The sequence below is a fragment of the Sciurus carolinensis genome, chromosome 5, assembly GCF_902686445.1.
Source record: "Sciurus carolinensis chromosome 5, mSciCar1.2, whole genome shotgun sequence".
Taxonomy (NCBI): Eukaryota; Metazoa; Chordata; class Mammalia; order Rodentia; family Sciuridae; genus Sciurus; species Sciurus carolinensis.
Genome location: NC_062217.1, coordinates 85417100 through 85441805, shown reverse-complemented (window position 1 = coordinate 85441805; position 24706 = coordinate 85417100). Strand labels below are relative to the sequence as shown.

The window sequence follows — 24706 nt, the reverse complement described above, 5'->3', positions numbered from 1 at the left end:
TCCCCTTTAGCATTTTTTTTAATGCAGGTGCCCTGGTGACAAATTTTCTGATTTTTCTTCCTCTGAAAATGTCTTTACTCACTTTCATTTCTAAAGGACAGTTTTGTTGAATACAGACTTTTCAGTGGAGAGTCTGGGGTTCTGGTTTAGTGGTAGAGCACTTGCCTGGCATGTGTGAGGCACTGGGTTCCTTTCTTAGCACCACATATAAATAAGTAAACAAAATAAAGATCCATCAACAACTAATAAAAACTTTTAAAAGAATTTTCAGTGGGCTTTTTTTTTCAGCACTTAGAGCATCAAAAGACAGTTGTTAATCTCATGTTCATCCCCGTGTATGTAACTGTGTTAATCCATTTCCAACGCTGAGAAAAAATACCTGAAGTAATCAACTTGTAAACAGGGGGACAGGGTTATTTGGGCTTATGGTTTCAGATGTTTCAGTTCCTGGTTGCTTGACCCTGCGGCAGCACAGTACAGCATAACAAGAGCACGGAGAGGAGGCTTTTCACCTCCTGGCAGTCCGGAGGTAGGGACTGGATCCAATGTCCCCTCTTCGAGTACAGGCCCCCAATGACCTAACTTCATTCCACTTCCTTCCTAAAGGTTTTACCACAGGCTGGCACCCAGTCTTCAGCACACAGACCTTTGGGGGAACCCTACCAATCTGAAGCAGTGACACATCACTTCTTCTGGCTGCTCTCAAGATTTTTTGTTTATCTCTGGCTTTCATCAGTTGAAATATGATATTCTAGGAGTGGTTTTCTCTATGTTCATTATGCTCTGAGTTTAATAAGCTTCTTAAATCTACATAAATGTTTTTCACCACATTTGGGAAACTTTCAGTCATTGTTGCCACAAACATTTTTCTGTCTCCTTTCTCTCTCTTCTTCTGGGATTCAAATTTCATATATATTTGAACAGCTGATATTGTCCCACAGGTCTCTGAAAACAATTTTTTTTCTTTTTTCCTTACCCCTCCCCCTCTTTTTTTTCTAGAGCTAGAAATTGAACCCAGGGCTGTGTACATGCTAGGCAAGTACAACCTGTTTATTTCTCTTAATGTTCTCTGTTTATTTTTGAATTGGATAATTTCTACTCATCTATATTTAAGTCCACTGGTTCTTTCTATTGCTATGTCTATTCTTATATTGAGCACATCTAGTCAATTTTTATAGTTTCCATTTCTCTGTTAAGTTTTTTGAATTACGCATTCACTAATGCTGCATTTTCTTTTAATTCTTCTGGTACAGTTTCCTTTCATTCCTGAGCATATTTTCATAGGTTTTTAAAAACCGTGGTTAAGGGGGAAAATTCCACGTGACAAAATTTGCCCTCTTAATCATTTCATGGTAGCTCTTTTTTTTTTGTTTGGATGTCATGCCTTTTAATACGTATTAGAAAAATACATAATTAGCACATCGAACTGCTGACTTCCTGGATATCACTACTTAGAATGAAACTGATGTAGATAACAATGTTAGACCTCAATCACCTCACGAAATGAATCCATTCTCTTTAAGAAATTAGATTGTTACAGATAAAGGTAGCCTCATTCAACTACAACTACTCCCCCTCCTACTCTTTCCCCTCTTAACTGCTGTTAGGTTTATTATGCTTCCATCTAGACTTTAATATTTTACATACATATATGAATTTGCTGAAAATATCATGTCTAATGCAAATGGTATATTGAATTGTTCTTCAATTTGCTTTCTTTGCTTAACAGTGTTTTTGAAAGCTACACAATGCTAAGTGTAGATCAATCCACCCTCTGTAATTGCTGTATAGATTGTCATGGTAGCTCTTAATTCATTGTCTCCTAAAGTCAATGTCTGATCCACCTGGAGTCTGTTCCTAAAGACTGACTTTTTCTTGAGTAAGGATCACAACTTTCCTTTTTCTTTGCATGTGCTGTAATGAGAGGTGAAAACTGGACATTGCAGATAATACACTGCAGCAACATTGTATTGTTGGGCTCTGAGATTAGTTACTTCGTTGTTTTTTGTTTTTTTTTTTCTTCTTTGCAGTGCTGGGGATTGAACCCAGGGCTACTTGGTTATTATAGGCAGTAACTTGACTAGAATCAAACTGCAGCACATAGAAACCAATATCTCTGCTGTGTGGCTTTGTATTTATTCAACTTGGGATCCTGTGCCTATGCAATTTGGTGATGAGAAAAGGATATGAAGAGAGCTGGAGTTCATCTTTTCTCTAATTTTGTGCTTATACGGATTCTTCTTGATTTCCCACTGTTTTCTGTTGCTCCGTCTTCTGAAATTGAGGCCTTAGGGTTCAGCTTTATGCCACCAAAGCTGCATATGGTTGATGCACCTGGCTACAAAAACTACAAACCCGGAAGCCTAGTCCCACATAGTTTCATCTTTCAAGCATACTCTTCTCTCTGGTCTTTGCCTGCTTTTTCACCAGGTGCCCCTGTCTCGACACAAGCATAGCTTAACTGTTACCAGGGATCTGGGAGAGTTTATGCTTAAGAATTTTGACCTTACTGTGGCCATTTTCTCACTGTATAGATTTCCCCCTTTAAATTTTCTGCGGCCTTTCTGGTCCTCAACTCTGGTTTCTGGTATGTTTAGCCAGGAAGGCTGAAGTATTTTCTTTGTCTCTCTCATTCCATTTTCTGCAGCTATAGGATTCAGACAAAGTTCTTGGGCTAGAAAATCACAGCTCTCAATTTTTACATTTTCCCATTAAGTTTTTGAGATCACACCTCTCAGTCAGGCGTGGTAGCACATGCCTGTAATTCCAGAGACTCAAGAGGCTGAAGTAGGAGGATGGCAAGTTCAAGGCCAGCCTCAGCAATTTAAGAAGGACCTCAGAAACTTAGTGAGATCCTGTCTCAAAATAAAAAAGGCTGTGGATGTGGCTCAATAAACTCCCCTGCGTTCAATCCTGGTACCAAAAAAAAAAAAAAAAAAACACAAAGGAAAAATCTCTCTCTCTTGCAATGTCTTATCTACTTTTGAACACTTTACAATATCTTTAAATATTTAATTTTAAAATCAGTTTTTATATGCCAAAATGTCACACTGTTCACGTTAAAAAATATAATTTTTGTCAATCATTTCTCAGTAAATTTAGAAAGTATTGATTATTGTGGGCTGGGGATATAGCTCAGTTGGTAGAGTGCTTGCTTCACAAACACAAGGCCCTGGGTTCAATCCTCAGCACTGCAAAAACAAACAAACAAACAAACAAACAACAAAAAAGTATTGATTATGGATAAAAAGAAATAGGATTAATATGACTGAGGCATTAAATTTTAATTTTATTAAATCTCAATTATATTTTTTTCCATATTTTTACTGGTGCATTATAGTTGCACATAATGCAAATCAGTTTTTATAATTTTTATACAAAAAAGGTTCCTTAACTCTACAACTTAACCAACCCCTCTACCTTAGTGTGAAAATGCTTCTCATAGTATTTGGTTGCCACATGAGAGTACAAAACCAATCAGAGATTTAGGTGTCAGATCTCAAAAATCTGAATGCTTAGCATAGTGCATGGCACCTAGTAGGTATTCAATAAACATGTGCTGAGAAGATGACTGAGAACACAGCCTGAGTTTACTTCTCATTCCACCAGTTATTTACTACCATGTGATTACAGGCATGGTCCTTAATCTCTGGGCAAAACTAACTTGGATGAAACAGTTTTATAATACAAGATTCCTAGAATAATTTCACATGTGAGATATCCTAAGGAAAAGTATAAGAGATGTATTTAAATTGTCATGCGCGGTGGCACATGCTTGTGATCCCAGCTACTTGGGAAGCTAAGGTAGGATGACTGCAAGTTCAAGGCCAGCCTGGACAATGTAGCAAGATCCTGTATCAAAATAAAAAAATTAAAAGGGCTGGAGATGTAACTCAGTGATAAGAAAGAAAGAAAGAGAAGAGAGAAAGAAAGAAAGGAAGGAAGGAAGAAAGACAGATGTTCACATATAATTTGTAATAGTAAGAAACTGAAAACAATTTCATGGCCCAAAAACAGAGGAACTGCTAAATAAATTCTGGCAGGTGACAGACTATATAAATGCTATTAAAGCATTTTAGAATAATGTTTTTATGGTATGAGGAAATCCTCGGTATACAAATGTTGAGGAGGAAAGAATTCAGAATACAAAAGTTGACCTTAGCTCACCACTTAGTAACCATGTCATCTGTCCTGGCCAAATTAATCTGTGATCCAAATTTTTCATCTGTAAAAAAGAGAAAACAATAGACTCTTCCTCACAGGCTTGCTGGGAGAATTATATACAGTAATCATTTAGTAATTGGTCGAAATATTAATTTAACTTTTATAGTGAGTAATCATGTTAGCCAAAAAGCCATAAAAATTATGCTATTATATACTAGTTTACTTTGTTGAATGTGATATAGTGTCATGACTATGGTTTTAACTCTTGTTTTTTTGTACTGTTTATCTTTTTTTTTTTTTGCCATGCTGGGGATCGAACCCAGGGCCTTGTGCTTGCAAGGCAAGCACTCTACCGACTGAGCTACTCCCCAGCCCTGTATTGTTTATCTTTTAGAGATACAGTTAAATATTTATGAGTGATAAATGATATGATGCCTGGCATTTGTTTTTCATAAATACCTTATTATACTTCAATTTAATTCTTAAAAATATCCCAATCTTTTAGTCAGCTTTTTCACTGCTGTGACTAAAAAGACTTGACAAGAACAACTGTAGAGGAGGAAAAGTTTATTTGACGACTCATGGTTGCAGAAGTCACAGCTAGCTCCATTCCCTGGGGCTTGAGGTGAGGCAGAACATCATGGAAGGAGAGTGTGGAAGCAGCTCACACCATGATCGGAAAGCAAAGAGAAAGACTCCACTTACCAGATACAAAATGTAAACCCCAGAGGCAAGCCTCCAATGCCCACCTCCTCTAACCACATTCTACCCACCTTCAGTTACCACTCAGTTAATCCCACCAGGGATTAATTCACTGATTGGGTTAACGCTCTCATAACCTAATCATTTCTTCTCTGAACTTTCCTGCATTCTCTCACATGTCAGTTTTGAGGGGGCACCTCATAGACAGCCAGGTGTGATGGCACATGCTTGTGATCCAAGCAACTTGGGAGGCTGAGACAGGAGGATAGCAAGTTTGAGACCAGCTTCAGTAATTTAGCGAGACCCTGTCTCAAAATAAAAATTTTTTTAAAAAGTACTGGGGACATAGCCAAGTGGTTAAGTACCCTGAGTTCAATCTGTAGAACAACAAAAACTCCCACAGACAGAGGAAACAAGAAAAGAAAGTATAGTGATAAATGTTAAAGTGAGGTGATGCATGGCATTTTACTATGCTATTTTGCTTTCTAAAATTCTCCAGAACAAAAAAAGTAGCCAAAACCAAAAAAGAAGTTACGAACATAACTAAATAACAGTAAATGCATTCTGGGTAGTGGATTCAGAGATGAAATTTCCTATGTGAGACTGTCATATTTCACTGCATCAGGAGAATCTCTTTTTCAAGTCCTCTGGACACAACTGGGAAGCTTCTAGCTCCAACTCACTCACTTGCTGTCTGGTCTAATTCTGAATATGTCACCCTTTTAGGTCTCAGGTAATTCAACAGTGGAAAGACTGGGTTAGATTAGGTAATCCCTAGGACCTCATGGAGACATACCAGGATTTCCAGGATGGTACTGACACAAACAGGAATTCGGAAAAGTGAGACCTCAGCCTGTGCTGGACTCAATGGCTGGAGAAGATGGTGGACGCGGGACTGCATGGGAGGGGGAGCTGTGGCTGTCTGGGGGAGTACGCTCATGTTGGGGTAACTGCATGAATAAAGACAGTGCAGGAGAAAGTTACACAGCTTAGTGGCAGGTGGTGTGTAAAAGCCAGACCCAAGTGAAGCAGGAGGGCTAGACTACGAGAAATAATGACATTTGATTAATAAGCAGAGATCAGATCAGAGGAGGAAGAATAGTGCGATGGTTATTAAGGAGTGGCTGACAGTTGCATTTGGAAAAAGTTTATTGAAGAATTAGTGGGTCAGGGGACTATTTAGAAGAACCTAGGCATACAGCAGGGTTCTTGCAGCAAGAAGACAGAATTAAAAGTCACTTGGAAAACAACAGTAGGTATTAGGGAAAGTACCATCAATATAGTGACTGAAGTGAAGACTAGAGCCTAAGACAAGTCCAAGACAAAGACCTCACCCTTTCTGTTAGGAACTCCTCCCAGACTTTCTTGTGCCAGAGAAAGGATGAGGGAGAGAATAAGAGGTGGGGTGAAGGAGAAGCCCAGACAGAGACAGAAAAAGAAGGTGCACCTTCCTGTCTAGGAGAATTATGAAACTACCAAGGAAATTCTGAAAGAACAGGGTCAGCTGTCTCTGCTGCCACACTAGGGATCTCAAAAACTATGGCCTATGGTAGATTGGAAGCAACCACACCAAGATTCCAGCTACAGGATGAGGCCTCTTACCTGAACATTTCTAGCCTAAAACACCAGAAAAAAATGGAAACACCAAAACAGCAGAGTTCAAAGAAGTCATTTGGCATGGAGACAGAAAGGAAAGGTGACAGAGCCACATGCAGTATCCCTGAGGTCTCCTCTAATTCACTCTGAGGCTGACAGCTGGCACAGAGTCCAATTTGTTCCACTGCTCAGCCACATTCTTGGGCCTCCTAGATGCCAATGCCACCAGTTTTACAACGGCTCTCTTACTGAATAAAAGCTTTTATAAACCAAATGAAGTTGCTTCAAGTTTGCATTAACTGTTTACTTGTTGGCTAGGGAAATTTTTCACTGGTTAATCATTTACTTTTGTACAAAACAACCTTTATTTCTATCACATGATTAATAATTCTTCTAATGTCATACCCCAAATATATATCAAAGCCACAAGGACACACACATTCCTGAATCTGAGCATATTTTCTTCATGTGACTTTTGTAGGAAAGGGGACCAGTGGCCCCGAGGCTGGTAAGAGAACAATAATCTTATTATTTAGTAAAATATGCCACAGTGCCCTGAACCCAGCTCTTAGACTACTTCACTGATGACACAGGGCTGGAGTTTGGCCACCAACTCTGTGTAGCAACTACATACACCAGCCACCACAGAAATATTCTTTCTGGTCTGCAGGACAACTCATGAGGCAGGAATAATTATTGTCCCAATAATCTCACGAATCAGAAAGTAAGTCATTTGCCCTGGTGCCACATGGCTGTTGACACATGGTTCTACCATGGTTTCCTAACAAAAGTCATCTTCCCTTTCTTGCTTATCCAGTTTTGTTAGGAGTGGCCACGTGCCCAATTAAAGTATCCATTTCCAAGGCTGTTTTAAACAGCTAAGTCCTGGCCAGTTAGGTGTGGCAGAAGCTCCCTGACAAAAAACCAGGGCTCCAGTGGTGGTTTGCTGCCCTTCCCCTGCCTCTTGCCTGGAATGGTGACTGAAGAGAAGCCACCTGCCTGCTCCCCTCCAGTTATCCTCCTTGTTTTACCTATGGGTAGTATGCCTGTATGGCAGCTCAATTCAACTTTCAAGAGACATAGCAAGCAAGTTCAGTCAGGATTTCCATATAGGGTCAGTCCGCCTCTAACACCTGCAGCATCATTGGGTACCCACTACTTATACAGGGCCAGGTTAAAAGCTGTGGATAGCAAGCAGAGCAGGGGAATGAATGGGAAAGTGGGAAGAGAAATTTCCCACCATTTCCCACCCTACAGGCAAGACATCAATGACACATCAAAATTCAAATTGTTCTACCAATAAATAAGTCAATTATAGAAAATTTAAAATCGGAAAAATATAAACATGAAAAAAAATCTCCCTTCTAAATACGGCACTAACAAAATAAATCTAAGATTGGTAAAACCTAATATATAAAAATTTCATAGTGGATTTCATAGTGCATTATTATGCTTCCAGTCACTCAGTTTTAATACCCAAATAAAGAGAAGCTGGATAGTGACTGTGATTAACTGACGTGGCTTCTTTTTTTTTTTTTTTTCCAAGTCTGAAACTCATAATGACCCTTTTAAAAATAGTTCTAAAAGAGATTATTGTCAGACAACATTTAAAAATTCAATTTCCTTGTTGGTTTCCTCTCCTGCTCTTTAAATCCACAAATGGGTTAGCTGTGAAAGTAACAGTTTAAAAAGAAGTCTCCAGATAGACTGCATGCAAACCAAAGACTTGAAACCCAGAACCCCTCATCTAACACCCTACCCCCTGCATCGAGCTGAATTCCAGGTCACTGTGATTTTAACCTTGGCTGTACATGATGACAACCTGGACCCTACAACCACATGACAATAAATAATATTCTTAATAGGAAACTGCTGGGTGTGACCTAACAGGTGTTAAGCAAACCAAATCCGTGATTGTCAACATTTTTCACATAATAGCACACACAGGATACTAAAACCTACACTGCATGCTGGATAATGAGAGAAGGTTGTTCAAAACAGAGCCCAGAGACTCATCTCTCCAAAGGCAGCAGGGACCAACACCTCAGCAGAACAAGTTTCCAAACCAGGCAAGAAACTACAGCAAATTGAGCAGGGGGGTCAGAAAGCACTGCTCCCAGGTACCTGCACAGCTTGCCCATCTCCCCAAGGAGCAGATTTTGTCCATTTGCCTGAGTGCCCAGCTCTTTTTTGCAAATCCACTAGAACTACAGATTCCAATGTCAACCTAGATTTTGCACCACTTAAAATGTTAGTCACTCAGGGAGGAGAGAAAAGACACAATCCTTAAAAGTTCACTGTCACAGGAAAGTGGGTCTAGCCTCAGACACTTAGTAAGAACCCCTCTCACATGCCATTTGTGTACTATTCAAAACTGGAGAATCATTTCCACTTTTTTTTTTTGGTACTGTGGACTGAACCCAGAGGCACTTAACCACTGATTCATCCCCAGCTCTTTTTATTTTTTATTGTGAGACAGGGTCTCCCTAAGTTGCTTATAGCCTTGCTAAATTGCTGAGACTGGGACTTGCAGCCTCCCCAGCAGCCGAATTACAGGCATGTGTCACCATGCCCGATCCATTTCTACTTTCTATTTATTCTCACAAACATCCATGTTGCAATAAGAATACAAAGCAAACTAATTAACAAACTGTTGTTGTTTTTCTCAGTAGTAGTAATAATAATAATAATAATTGTAGGCAGAAAGTAAAAAATGCAATTTAATAACTCTGAAAAAAGCAACTCAGCAAAACAAAAACTATAAAAGCCCTCATGTACCCTCTTATTTCCATTTCTAAAATGTAGTCTAAGGAAATCAGTGATATTCATACAGATTTATGTAGAAGTATCTCATTTCATTACCAGCTCTTTATGATAAATTATGGAACATCTATTTGAACTACGGAATATACTACAGACCTTAAGACTCTTAATTTAAAACAATATTTAATGGCATGAAAAGGTTTATGTTGAAATGTTTGCCCCCTGGTTTTTATTTTATTTATTTATTTTTTTGTACTAGGATTTGAACCCAAGGGCACTTAACCATTGGGCAACACCCCCAGCCCTTTTTAATATTTTACTTAGAGATAGGGTCTCACTAAGTTGTTTAGGGCCTCACTAAATTGCTGAGGCTGGCTTTGAACTCATGATCCTCCTGCCTCAGCTTCCCAAGCCATTGGGATTACAGGCAAATTGATGGATTACAGGCACGTGTCACCACGCCCGGCTCATCAGATGTTTTTGTGCTTGTGAATCTGGGTCCTAGAGAGTACTAACCAGAACAAAGCTGCCACCATAGGCTTAAAGACTACAGGAGAAGTGGATATTTAGCAAAATGCACCATTACTTAGCAACAAGTTCTGATAAACAGTATTATGGGGGAAATTAAGGTATAATGAGAGAGAAGGGGTCTAATTTAGACTGGGAGATCAAAAAGGCTTTTCTGAATCACTGACATGAAGACAGCCATCAAGAGGGAGTGGGCATTGTCCAGGGGCGGGCAGCAGAGCAGTGCTGAGAACCTGATAAAGTCCAAAGGGCAGAGTAGGACTGCAGGGAAGGGTGTGGCCTGAGGCCACAGGCTCCAGAGCACCATCCTAAGAGCAGTGAGAAAAGTTTCCAAAAGGGAAATGGCTGACTCTTCCCTTTCCAGAATGCACTCTCCCTGGAGGAGGATACTGCACAAGGAAGGCCTGGGAGAGGGGCAAGAGAGATGGTGGAAGACACTGTAATTGCAGGAGTGAAGGCAGAGACCTGGGCCCCAAAGAGCAGGGAACAGCTAAAGAGGGGCTTTGGGAGGGAAATGACAGAAAAGAGTACCCAAGGGTGACAGGGGAGAGAGCAGGTCACAAACAACATGTGCAATGTGACACATTCTGTTATGAAAAATAAGTGTACACATTACATATATACACTGTTTTATAATGTATAACATTATACGCATTTTTTATTAGAAAAAAGGTAGCCATTTTTATACCCAAAATGTTAAGAGTGAGCGTATGTAGGCTGAAAAAACTAGTCTGAATTTTCTTCTTATCCTGTTCTATATTTTCCAAACCTACACAAGGAACACACTTTAGTAGCTAATAAACACTGTAGAGTGAGAGTAGGACACAGAAAGGTATGACCTACTTGTGTCTTGTCAAAGTAATCTACTTTTCAAAAAGTATGTATTTATTTACATTTTTTTGCAGAGCTAGGGATGGAACTCTGGGGCCTTGCACAGGTAGGCAAACACTGTACCACTGAGCTGCACTCCCAGCCCTAAGGTAATTTTAAATCCTACTTTAAAAAGGTACACAAGTTTACCTTTTGGCAGGGTCAAATTTGATTCCAAAGGCATTAAAAAAAGAAGTGGAAAAAAAAAAAAAAAGAGTGGGGAAAAGCCAAGGAACTGCTACACCCAAAAGCCATTGTGATAGGACTTCCTGTTAAATTACTGACATTCCTAAACCTCAGTGTTTCTTTCTTCCTTCAATTAGTATTTCAGGGCAGTGTGAGTGGTCATTCACACCAAAAAGGGGTTCCCTTTCCAGAGAAAGGAGGAAGAGGAAATGTGTATGTTGCCTAAATTTCTTTACTCATTAGCAAAAACCTTTTATTTCAGTGAAACAATCCTGGGATGGGATCCTACCAAGACAAAGAAACAGTTTAGTGCTAATGTTTCTCTAGGTCTTTTCTCTATAGTTTTCTTGATAATGCCTATTGTTAGAACTAAACAGAATAAATCTAAGAGCTGCCTTTCAGTTAAACATTTATTCTATATTTATTCTATTGTCAGAGAGAGCTTTTACCTGGATTAGTTATGGATCATCTCTGCTTCAGTTTTTTGTTTTTTGTTTGTTTGTTTGTTTTCTGCAGTGCTGGGGATTGAACCCAGGGCTCCGTGAATGCTAGGCAAGCATTCTACCAGAGTCACATCCCCAGTCCTCCTATAGCAAATATTCCCAGAGAAGCAGCTGGGAGACCTTCAGGCACACAGGGATAAACTCCAGGATCCAGTCCTCCACAGGAGTGAAAGTGAGATAAGAAAGAGCCCAACCTGCCGACACAAGGCCTGTGCATCCACTGCTTATGACTTAGATGGCTATGAAGTCTAAATAGGAACAGTTCATTTCCAAGGGAAGCATAACAAAGATCCAATGGTTAAAAAAATAATCATACTAAACTGAGCCTTAAAGATACCAGAATCCAAACAGGAGGAAGATGCTTTGAAGAGGACCTGAACAGCCAACAAAACTGGTATGTGGAAAGAGTTCCTGTTATGGTTTGGATGTGAGGTGTCCTCTAAAAGCTCACAAGTGAGACAATGCAAGAAGGTTCAGAGAAATGATTATGAGAGACTTAACCCAATCTGTGAATTAACCACCTGATGGGATTAACGGAATGGTAACTGAAGGCAGGTGGGATGTGGCTGAAGGTGGGGCATTAGGGGCCTGGCTTTGGGGTACATATTTTGTATCTGGTGAGTGGAGTCTCTCTGCTTTCTGATCATCATGTGAGCTGCTTCCCTCAGCCACACTCTTCTGCCATAATATTTGGCCTCACCTTGAGGCCCAGGGAATGGAGCCTGCTGTCCATGTATTGAGACCTCTGAAACTGTGAGTTTCCAAATAAACTTTTCCTCCTCTACAATTGTTCTGGTCGGGTCCTTCAGTCACAGCAGCAAAAAAGCTGACTAAAAAGAGTCCTCAAATAAATGAGTACAAAGGGGTATCTGGGAGAAGGTCATGCTGAACATCCTTATTAGAGAGAGCTCACTGGTATTGGGGAATTAGGGAACATGTGCTGTGGACCAGAATCTGTAGCTGGAGCAAGAGGGGGCATCGAGAGCCAGCAAGGTCTGTGCATGGGTCCAACGAAGTGAAAGGAGAGGGAATAAGTGACAACAGAATACCCCAATGGACATAAGGGAAAGGGGGAAAAGACATAGCAAATGGAAACATGGAACCTGAAAAGGAAGCAGTCATCCAGCAACAAGACAGTGATGAACACAGGATAAATCAAAGCCATATCTCCGAAAGACCACCCTCAGGGAGTAGCGCACTGACTCCTTCCTCTCAGACCTGCACTTGTTTTGTGTGAGTAACAAGCAAGTATAACAAGCACTCAGCACACAGGTCAACTCACAAGTGCTCAGGTGGGACAGGACACTGTGTGAGTCACCCCCTTGACACTCTCCCAACTGGAGATCCTCTAAAACACTAGGACACTGACTAGACCCCATCTCAAATGACTGCTATGCAGTTCTGATGAGATAATACCTGGCAAGTGCTTAGAATGGTACCTGGCACACAGGCATCTACAAACACCAGGGCTGTTCCCATGTGAAACCCACAGCACTGGAGCCTCATGCCATACCCACTTGTGGTGCTATGTAAATAACTTGTATGGTAGGTGGAGAAACATTTTTTTCTGCCCTTTTGGCTTAAAAATGCATTAGACTTCCTTTGCTTATTAACCAGATCCATCCCCAATTCCCTGGGTGCAATGATCATTTTCCAGGGTGCCTGCCTCTGAATGCACATCCCAATTACTTGCTGTCTTCCTTCTGCCAAATTTGGTTTGATAAAAACACTTTGTTTATATTCTCCCTATCCTCATTCCATTAAATATTTAAGTCACTTAAACATAGACAATAAAGTGGAGGAGAACTGGATTAAATCGGGATTAGGAAAATCATAGCTGACACAGAAATTCAGGACCAAGAAAATGGATGAATGCTGAGCCACAAGCTGGGCACCTCTCGGCAGATCACAAGACAGGTTGTCAGAGAAGAAAAAGCCTGCTGATTTCTCAAGGGAAGCAAAAGCATTTCCTAGTACTCACATCTGGAAGAGATTTCTCACGCAAGTCTTCCTCTAGGGGACACAACCTGATAAACTGCTTTGCTATTCTAAGGGGTCCCAGAGCCATGGGCCAGACCCAGAAGCTACTGCTTTGGATCCTCACTCCCACAAGACCTCAGGCACCACTACACCACTAAGTACAGTGAGCTCAGCAACGCCTCTGTGCCACGGCATGAGGTACCCACCTGTTAACCCACTGCAACTCAGAAAACACAAGCCACTGCTTCTGAGGAACAGAGAAACACTACGCACATTAACATTACTGCAAATCAGTGCTTTTAAAAACCCTGAAGAGTGACCTATGTGATCCTGCAATGTGTGTAATCAGAAAAATGAGAGAGTACACTCTATGTATGTATGATCTATCAAAATGTATAAATGCATTCTACTGTCGTGTACAATTAGGACAAATAAAATAAAAAAATTTTTAAAAAACTCAGAAGAGAAAAACCTGGAAATATGATTTGAAACCATAAAGATTAAAAGAAAGAGAACTGAATGTTATCAGGCAGTAAAGTAAAAGCTAAATTTAAGTGATTACTTACGACAATAACAAGTATCCAGTGATACAAAATATGAAACTTGTAATAAAAAAACTCAACATTCCAATTCCTCAAAGCTATATTTAAAGAGCAGCTCCTTCCTTAAGGAATATTAACCTACTGGCCTAGTTTCTTTTTACCTACAGGAATTTTCATAAGTCTTCAGTAATTTATGGGCAAATGATTTATGACTATCATGTTATTTGACACATACATTATATCATCACATAGAAAATAAAGTCACGTTTTCCAGAAATTTTCGCTTTTTAGACATTTTAATTTAAAATAAACCCATACATGCTAGTTACATGGATATGCTTAATATGTGAAAATTCACCTGGCTGTAAGCTTACAAATCATACCTTTTTAATGCCTTTATTTATTTATTTACATTTTATGTGGTGCTGAGGATCGAACCCAGTGTGCCTCACACAGGCTAGGCAAGTGCTCTACAACTGAGCCACAACCTCAGCCCAAATTATTCATTTTTGTAAATATAAAATTTACTTTAATAAAAAGTTAAAAATAAAACATCTTTATAAAGATGTGTATATGCACGCACAGTAAATAAGATTCTGCATGTGAAAGCAGGTGCCACCGCTAGCACCTGCAAGACCTTGGGAAAACAAGGCACTTACTGCCACTCTGATGAATACAGTGATTTAAAGTTAGCACTTAAATTCAAAATGCAGGAGAACAAAACTGCCTCTGAATTAAAACTGCATCTAATACAACAGGAGACAAAGGGGGAAAAGGTACAAAGATAGAAATTTTCTTTACCTATTATACTGGAATTCTAATAATCCGACAGATGCACGCAGCTTCAGATGAACCACTGAGCTTTTTCTCACATTATTTGGCTCACATAATGACCTTCCTACCCCAAATTTTTTAAGGCAAATACCCTTGTCTGAGTTGGAAGGCCTGGGTGGAGGTGCAGCTAGACACTGAACTGACTGAATAATTTCAGAAGCATTAAATATGGCAAATGGAGCCCTTTCTGCTAGCAATTAACATAAATTAAATGTTGATGGGAACTTCGTTGGTATCATAATCCTTAATTTTCCCATATTTCTATTTTACCACATAAGAAACAGTATTACTTCATTAATTATTGCACTGTAATTATCATTAGATTTTTACCCTGATAAGATCCCACCTGTACTTTGGATTATTTGCTTGACTTGTTTCTTTTTCTCATTGCTGAAATACAACTGAAAAGAACACCAGGGCTCTGGTGGCCTCTTTTGTTTGCAACTGATTTACAGGAGAAGATTTTAGGCTTTGCTATTGGTCTGAAAGTCCCTCCGCATGTTTCCCTAGGACTGCTCCTTCCCTATTTTCAAAACCACTGTGTTCTGTTTGTCAGGGAATAGCACTTGGCAGCATATTTAACTTCATACTTTCACCATGAGCAAGGTCATGCCTTTGCTGTCAGCTTCCACAGCTAATACACCACACCACATTGCTCATGATCCTGTCCTTCACAAACTCAACTCAACCTAACAATGCTAGCTAGACGCTAGTTAATCCTAGCATATCCCCAAGTGTCAGGGAAGCCCCCTACAAAATAGCAGGATTTGTTTCACAAACATCATCCAAGTAGTGTCAGTTTTCTCCAACACAATGAGGACTGAGATGTCTTTGAAAACAAAAGATGACACTGTTAGCCTTTTCCTAAAACTGCGATGCCTGGGGTAGGTAATTAGGTTATTTCTAGGAAACTAAAAGTGCTTTCACCATCCTAATGTGCTTTGAGCATGAAGGCAGCAAAACTACTTTGTTTATTTCCATTTTGTAAAATTGTGATTTTTTAAAGATGATAGGTGGAAATATAAAGCACTGGCTTTCATAAGTCATTTCATAATACAATCATAGTTTTGCTAGTTACATTTTACTAAATAATTTATACTTGGTTTGATACTAATTTCATTTATATTGTCCTGTTCAACTTTTATTTTAGTTAGGTATGTGCACTGTTAAGGAATCATAAGCATATGGCTATAAATTGTGTATTTATGATGCCACCTTCGTTAATGTATTCTTTACTTCTCTGCAACTGAGAAGGTTTAAAGCGTACATTTTGATTTCTCAAGCCTTTTCTGGCTTTTCTCATTTTCTGCATATAGTTACATCTCCTACTTTGTGTAGATACATTGCTTTTTAAAATAGGAGAAAACAGCATAGCCAATGCATATTAACCAACACTTCTAAAAAGAGTCTAAAAAAGTACATGAACCAAAAACAAAATAAGGGAAGCTAATCCCTTCCCCATGATAACTCAGAATAACCCCAAATAAACCCCAGAAGAAAAGGCTAGTTAGGAAAGCCCTTCTGGTCATCTTAAGAACAGAACTGGGCTGGAGTACACATAGCTCAGTAGTAAAGCACATGCTTAGCATGCCTAGACCCTGTGTTCAATCCCAGGGACCTAAAAAGAAAGAATAGAACAGAAAATACATGGGGGACAATTTTGGGAGAGAGTTCAGAAACTTCTGGATCTTGCCTGAAAAGAAAAAGCATCTAAGGACTATTTTGGAGACAAAGTAGAGAACAGTTCAATGATGCATAAAAGAGCCCTGAATTTTTAACCTCAAGACACTTCAAAGCCTTCGAGTAGCTGCCAAGGTATTCTGGCTGCCTCCAATATCCTCCAAGTGGGCTCCTCACTGTAACCACCCCCAGGGGAAGCCAGAGGAGATTTATGCCTACCTGGTCACATCCTGCATTCACCAATTCCTGCAGCATTTGCCGGTTTACTTCTGCAGCCGCGGAAGTGCCTGATTCATTGGCAAAAGGCAACAGAGAATATCTGATTTCCCTGAGTGCTTTCTGATAAGGTCCAAACTTCGGGGTGGTTCTCATCTGCTGCTGCCTGGTGGCATCCTTGCTCCCCAGGACTTTGGAATCCAGGGAAGTATCACTGTTTGGTCCCACGGGCAGCCCCTGAGCCGAAGACTTGGATGGCTGCTTTAACCCCTCACGGATCTCTTGAAGTCGCTGCCGGCTATTCCCAGAATAAGTTGTGGCAGGAAAAGTCTTTGGCCTCATTGTTAGTCCAGTTTCCTTTTACCATAAATACAATCTTCTCAAAGTGTTTTATTATTTTAAAAAAATAGTCAATAGAATCAGTTAGTTGTAAACATACTTTCAAAACAATTTCCTTTTGAAAATTTTCTTTCCTTCAATTTTTGTAATTCCTATAAAGAACCTAAAATTCTCCAGAGTCTTCATTTTGAAGACCATCATCACTCTCTGAAAAAGAAAATAAATGGGAAAAAAATGTTCATTTGTAGTTTTCACATAATGTTAATGCTACTTTGCAGAAATGGATAGTGATCTTTGAAATATTCCACCGGGAGATAAGAAAGAACAGCACTGCTTTCATAGATGACCAAAATACTCTTCAGCTCTGGTCAAAATACATGACATCTGGGGCTGTCCCAAGATGTTTCCTGTAGCATGTAGTCTGCAATCAAGTAAATCTCCATAAATATCCAACTAAGGACAAGAACAGTAGTCTCAACAATTGATAACACATTTAAAATACTTCATCATGATAAAATTTCATTTTGAAAGCCACGACTTGAGTATTTAGGGCTAAATTTTCTACATGACTTCTGGTTTGTTCCTAAAAACAAATCAAGTCCTGGTCCACACCCCTCATCCTATGGCTTTACCCACCTCTCTGGGATGATGGTCCTTACCTATCTTTGGAAATGTTTGTTGATAAAGCTTCCCAACTTTCCTGTGACAACACCGATCTTGTCATATTACAGGTGTCCTATACTGCAGTTGAAAGAAGTTTCCATATCATGTATTATGAGACTGAAGGTAATGACTTCCTTGATTTTTACAAGGTGTACACTTAACATTTTGACCTGAATAGCAACATAAAAATATCTTTCTTGCAGAAATTGATACCTATGTAGAAAGGGACTGGGCACATGGGAGTGATTTTGTTCTTGGACTGCACTGTGCCCACATTAACAGCAAGTAGCTGTATCATATAAGTTACCAGTGTAGACCATCTACCACTCCAGCATGGAAATGGTCTCCTTATACATAGCTAGACGTCACAAAGGCACTTTTCCAAGGTGAAGTGTACTTACCCCAGGCCTAATTCATCAACTACTCTGCTGTTCTTTCATTCAGAAAACAAAATCCAGCCTAATTCCCTGACAGTACCCTTAGCAGCCAGCTCTGGTCACCTGTCAGTCACACCAAATTGGATGAGTCAGTTAACCTCCCTCACTCAGCACTCTGGGATATGCAACAGAGTCTAGACTTGGAGCAGTGTGGTGCTAAGTACTGAGTAAGATGATACATGTGATCCAATCTACAGTACTGTCAGTCTCAGGATGGTTTGGCTTAAATTTTTTTAATTTTATGATAATGTAAAAGCAATATGCATTTAGTAGAAACCATACTTGGGATTTTGACTCTGGGTCTATCCCCAGGCTAGCGATATGCAGTCTGATCCTCTCTTGATGCTAGGCAGTGGCAGTAACCCTGTTCCCAGTCAGCTTGCCATCTTGAGGGGAAATCAATGATGTAATATGGTGTGCTGTGCTAGTATGTTTGGCAGGTGAGGTGGATCGAATGCTTTTTCCATTGAGAGTACTTCCAACTTATGATGGGCTTACTGGGACTTAACCCCATGAGCCTTCAGACCTGAAACAAATGAAATTTTCATATATTTCACTGAGCAATTACTTCATAACCAGCTATCCTAACCAGCAGGGATGCCTATGGTGGTAACGGCAGAGCAGATGCCCCTAAGATAATACAGAAGTTTAGTGGCCTGTTCCCCTTCTGCATATTCATCTTGTTCTCACCTTACCCACCTCCTTACTCCACAGAACTCAATAAGCAAACTTTGAGGATAATCACTTTGAGTTTTAATGAACAAAGAAAAACTGATCCAAAAAAGGCATCTCTTAAGAGGTCAGGCAGGGGGCTCTGAACTTTTAGGTTCAGTTAGTAACTTTGTAACTGAAAAATGGGACTCTGCTTCACGGACATTTTCATGTGGGAAAAAGTTAGTATGCGTAGCTAATATTTATCCAGTATTTACTATATGCCAGGCACTGTCCAAAGGGTTTTACATGAAATTATTTATATGGATCTATTACATAACCATCTACAATAGGAAACACTAAGAAATGAAATTAAAATTACTATTGCTTTCTTGATGGGGGCAGTGGTCTTAAAAGTTTTATTGTTCACTTTCTCAGTGTAACTGAGAGAAGACTCCATTTAGAAGGTAAGAACCAGACTAACTTTTACAACATAAAATCCTTATCTTAATGCACAACTTCTATTATTTTGAAGTCACTGAGAAGACTGTGTAATTCTGTATAGATAGTGAGCTATTAGACTCAGGGACAGCTGAGGTTCCCCTGAGACTGGGGTTGGCTGTGACCCAGAAGCCCAGAGCTCTGTTTAATTGGTGTAAAATGGGGCATATTGCAACCACGCTCATTTCCAGTGACTTCGTGGTCTGAGCATCTGTTTCCAAAGACCTAACTTTCTAAAACCATAAGCTCAGATTCCGACAAAAACGGAGGGATTCTCAAAAGCCTGCCAAGCACATAGGGAGGATCCCAGCCCTGACTCGGATGCCTGGGAATACATGAAGAGTTATTTCTTTCCCAGTAGGAATTCACACTAATCACTTGGTTTCCAATCTTTCATTTTCTTTCCTTTCTTTGAAAACTAAAACGCAGAAGACACAAGCATACTCCCTTTACAACAAAGGCTAGTGCAAGGGAGGGGCCTGATATATGCAGGGAGGTGTCCTCCTAATCAAAACGTCTAAATTCCCCCACCACCCACTCCTCTACCCCACATCCACCACCATCTATCTTGCAAATATATATTAAATGCCGACTAAGAGTCAGGCACCAACAGAAAGAGTACACAATCTCCTCTTCTGCAAGTTTTACAGTTGAGAGGTGAAGGTGAGGCATAAATAAACAAGGTCAAAAACAGAAACAAAAAAAGATGTCCAAAAGGAAGGGGAAAAGCAATTAAAGGATGGAAGAGTGAAGGAGAATGTCAGAAGAAGCTGTGAAATAGAGATAATCGAATCTGAGCCCTGGGAAGAATGGAATTCCAGCTGGAGGGCAGACACAAAGAACAGAGGAATGTGATGCCTACAGGCTTCGGTCACCACACTCAGCTCAGAGGGGAAGGGGATCTCCTGGGTTGAAACCACAGAGGGGGACAGGGGCTCAGTCTGGAAAGGTCCTCGTGGCATGTCAAGATTGGAGCTCAGTGCAGAAGCTGGGGAGCCACTGTCTGTGGTTAAGCTTTGGAGGGACCTGGCCAGAACTGCCCTTCAAAGAGTTGAGTCTAGAACCTGAATGAATGGATGAGTCCAGACAAAGGACAGATACTAGGTTGTGGAGCAGCAACCCCAGGGAGAGAGTGGGGGCTCCAGAATCTCATCACACCATGGCCAGAGGAACAAAGGGAGGGGAGCCATGAGCATCCAGGACATTTACCCAGCCAGTGGACTGTCTGCTCACTGATGAGATGGAGTCATCAGGTGAGGGAATGGTCAAGTCCCTCCCAGCAGATGTTCCTTGAGGGAGTGGCAGAATGTGACAGCCTTATTTTGCTACCAAGTGACACCAGCAGACTGCAGAGAAGGGCAAGCTGCTCATCCACTCAGCTATGAAACAGCAAGCGCCACAGGAGACAATCCAGGATGAAGAAAAAGAGCCATGAGAAAGTTCCACATTAAAGCCAGGAGGAGGGGATGCCCTCTGCTCAGTCACATCAGTAGAGGAAGGGGACACAGGAGCAGCTGAAGGAGGCCTTGGTGGATTCTGAGGTTTCAAAGCTCTCTCTGGAATTTGCTCTAAAAAAGGGAAGTTGCTGAAAGTTGAGAGGAGCAGTGAGGCTTTGGTGGGGAAGGGTGGAAGTGGGGACAATATTTTACTTAAGTGTAAGATATGTTGTAAAGTGCATAAATCAGAAGGACACACATCCACAGAGATCACACTCTTATGAAAACAGCAACCATGGCAAGAGGTGTACTGTTCATTACTACAACTGCAGAAACTCACAGCCCCCAACAGATCCATGCCTTAAAGGAAACCATCTTAGTGACTTCTAACACCAAGGAGTCCTCTGACCAGTCTCTGTACTTTACATCCATGGAATTAAGTTTCATGGTTCATTTTGTTTGCTCACTCATACCCATGATATATAGCAGCAGCTGTCATTCTTCATTGCCGAGTACTATTCAATGTACGACTCTACCATAACCTATTGGTACATTCTGCCCCTGGTGGACGAGGAGTCTGTTGCACATGGCGCATGCTGCCTTTAAGGCTGCCATGGTGTAAGGTACTGAGCTGTGAGGTATTGAGAAGTGACTGGTCAATTTCCAAGACCTTGCTTCCCCATCACATCAAATACTTTCTGTATAGTTACTGGCAGAGCCCATGGTGGCTGGTGGGGCAACTTTGTGAGATGAGAACAAGGCACCCCTTTCTCAAATAAATCTGGCATGTTGATCTATTACTGTACAACATAAACAACTCTTGCCTGGGGAGCGTTTCACATAAGCTGCATATGCCTACAAATTGATGCAAATAGGGTCCTTGAGAGGTGTACAACCTGAACACTCATACAAGATGGCCCTCTTATTAGGTTCTGAGCATGGAGAAAACAATGACCAACCTCTGACTGAAGGTGTTTGTACTTTAAGAAGGGGAGGCAGACAAGAGGCAGACAAGAAAATCAATTATTTAAATACAATATAATATATGTGACAACCAGTTTGTCTGAAGAATTATAGGGATCTGAAACAGACTGTGTGGAAGACAGAGTAGTAACTGGATTCAATAGCAAGGGGTAGAACCCATAGGATGATGGGTGATGATCACTGAGGGGACTAGTCTGAAAGCTGGAGAAGGTGTTTCAAGTTTGGAACAGTCAACGGTGGTGCCCTTCTCTGAGTCATATGGACGGTGGGGACCACCAGCAAAGCAGTTTCTGCTGTAGAGGAGGGGCAGTCACCAAAGATGAGGACCCAGTTGGAAAGCCTTGTTAAGAAAATGGGAGGCTGGGGATATAGCTCAGTTGGTAGAGTGCCTGCCTCACAAGCACAAGGCCTGGGTTCAATCCCCAACACCACAAAAAAAAAAAAAAAAAAAAAGAAAAGAAAAGAAAATGGGTGTTTAGTACCAAGCAGCAGCAGGTGAAAGGTCAAAGGCCTGGGCCTGTCCCTAGTTCGTGCACTGGGCTCTAGGTGGTTTGGACATGCCGCCTGACCTCCCTGCCCTTTAGTCTCCTGCTTGGCCTAAAACTTCGCTTTGTCTGACAGAGCTGCCCTGAGGGTCGCACATGGTGCTGCCTGGGAACTCACTCTGGATCTACAATGCATGATACATGGCCAATTATGAGCATTACTAATTGCTACACTTTGGATCTAGAACATCCTCTGAAGGCCCTTGTGTTAAAGGTTTGCTACTCAGCTTGGTGCTACTGGGAAATGGAGGACCCTTTAAGAGGCAGAGTCCAGTGGGGGGGGGGGGTCTTAGGTCACTGGCGGTGCAGCCTTGAAGGGGATAGTAGGATCCCAGACTCTTCCTCCTCCTCTTTGCTTCCTGGCTACCGTAAGATGAACCGCTTCCTCTGCAAAGCACTCTTGCCATGATATGCTGCCTCACCACAGGCCCAACAGCAATGGAGCTAACCAACCATGAACTAAGATCTCCAAAACAGTGAGCCAAACTAAATCTTTTCTCTTTTAAGCTGATTACCCTCAGATATTTGGTTACAGTATTGCAAAGTTAATAGCTAATTAAGATTCAGAATAGGTTAGGCAAAAAAGCTAGAGATAAGGTCAGGAGATAAGGCCAGGGCAAAATTAAGATGGGCTTCATGGAAAAGATACCAAACTGAATGCACAAACAGGAATTTCATGCTCACTCCAACTGAGTATCAGTATTTGAGAATAATGCTAGAAAGTTAAAATCACTCCCTTTGTGTTTTAAAGAGAAAAGCAGAAAGAAGAGGAACAGGCTCCAGTTGTTAGACTGACTAAAATGTGTATGTGCTGCCAGGTGCCAAGTTGCTCAGGTTTGAGCAGTATCTGAGCCTCAGGAACTGACCATGGCCCCTTACCAGGTCTAGTTTCATTCTGCAACTCTGCAAGTTCAAAATAACAGGTCCTTCCTTACCTCAAAAACTCAGGGGGGTGGGTGGTTGTGGCTCCGAGGTAGAGTGCTCACCTAGCATGAGTGAGGCCCTGGATTCAATTCTCAGCACCACATATCAATAAATATAATAAAAGGCCCACTGACAACTAAAAATTATTAAAAAAAAAAAAAAAGAACTCAGCAGGACCCTTCTCTCTGCTAGGTAAAAATAACCCCACCACCATTAGCCAGCCTGATTCACTCCTACTCCTAGATTTTCAGCTCAAAACCCCTGCTGTAGAACAATCCTGACCATGTGTCCTAAGGGATCTACTGTTCACTCAGTCCTTCCTATAGCACAGTCACTGCAGGTAAGGCTGACTGGGCACGGTTCCTCTTGAATGACCTGAGCTGTAAGATGGAGAAAGCAGAAGCATTCTGTTTGGTTACCCCATTAGCTGCCTGGCCTAGAGCACACAGGCCTGTGGTACATCTGCTGAATGAGACACATGACCACACTGGGGCTGAAGCCTGTCACCCTGCAGTCCAAGGTGGTGCTACAGGAGAGTGTGGAGCACAGTGCCATGCATCCATAGAGGAGCTTTCTCTGAGGTTTATCACACAGGTCTAAATGAAATGGGCAGGAGGAAAGGACATGCAGAACTGGTATAAAAAAGCCACATGACTATGGCACATTATTCAGCCATCAAAAGGAAGTTCTGTCATCAGCTACAATGTGGATGGATCTGAAGAACCTGGTGCTAGTAACAGCCACAAATGACAAGTATTGTATGAGCTTACTTAACGTGGGTTACTAAGAATGAGCTGATTCAGAGAGACAGGAGAATAGAGGTTACCAGGAGAGAGGGGTTAGGGAGTTGTTATTTAATGGGTTGATGAAAAAGTTTTAGGGATAGACAGAGGTAATATCTGCAGCAATGACATGAATGTTTAATGCCACTAGACTAAATTGCATACTTATGAATGATTAAAGAATGTAATACTTATTTTACCTCCATTTAAATAAAAATGGGAAAAAGAAGTTACCTAACTATTCATGTTTAGGTAACTCATGTTCAAATAATGGTTCCCCTTCTACACAGCTTCACAAATAAAAAGACTGGCAAAGTTCCCAACCAGAGTGACATCTGAACTCTGGGGGTGCTGCACACTGCACTCCACTGTTACCTTCTAGCGAGTCCTGCTCCTGGAGTACCTGCATGCCTGCAAACATTCCAATCATAAAACCTAAGGCAGGAGAGCCTTGTGTTGGTGTCAGTATTTATGCATGAGCTAAGAAATACCAGGTGCTATGCCCTTATACAGCAGCAGGGCCAGGAGTCTTGGTTTTTCTTTCTTTCCTCTCCTCCCCCACATTCTTATGAAAAATCTCAAACATACAGAAAGGTTGAGAGGATTAGTCAATGACACCCCATAAACCTACCACCTGGTTTTCTTCAGTGTGCAGCCTTCTGGGAACCCCAGGACTGGTCTTAGGAACACCCCAGGGTTTGTCCCTATCTTCTCAAGAGAGTATGTAAAACAGCTATGATAAATTGTTCCTACCAAAATAATCTAGAAAGGATAAAACTTCCCTTCAGTTTCATAAATAGTGAAAGTACTTTCCAGTTTGAGACCTTGTGTTTTAAACTTTAGTTTGAAGGCAGGTGATTTCATGGCCAAATTATGAACT

At 40.9% G+C, this 24706-nt stretch overlaps 1 protein-coding gene across 2 annotated transcripts in view; it reads right to left on the bottom strand.

Annotated features, from left to right (window-relative positions):
* Positions 1 to 24706, bottom strand: part of Lats2 (large tumor suppressor kinase 2) — a 76248-nt gene that overhangs the window by 46047 nt on the left and 5495 nt on the right. The window contains exon 2 of one of the 2 annotated variants that reach the window (XM_047553445.1): positions 16568 to 17110. In XM_047553445.1, coding sequence (XP_047409401.1) covers positions 16568 to 16906 — 339 coding nt within the window. In that variant the 5' untranslated portion in view covers positions 16907 to 17110. Of the gene's footprint in view, positions 1 to 4167; positions 4226 to 16567; positions 17111 to 24706 lie in introns of those variants that run through there. The other variant, XM_047553446.1, reaches the window with a different exon arrangement.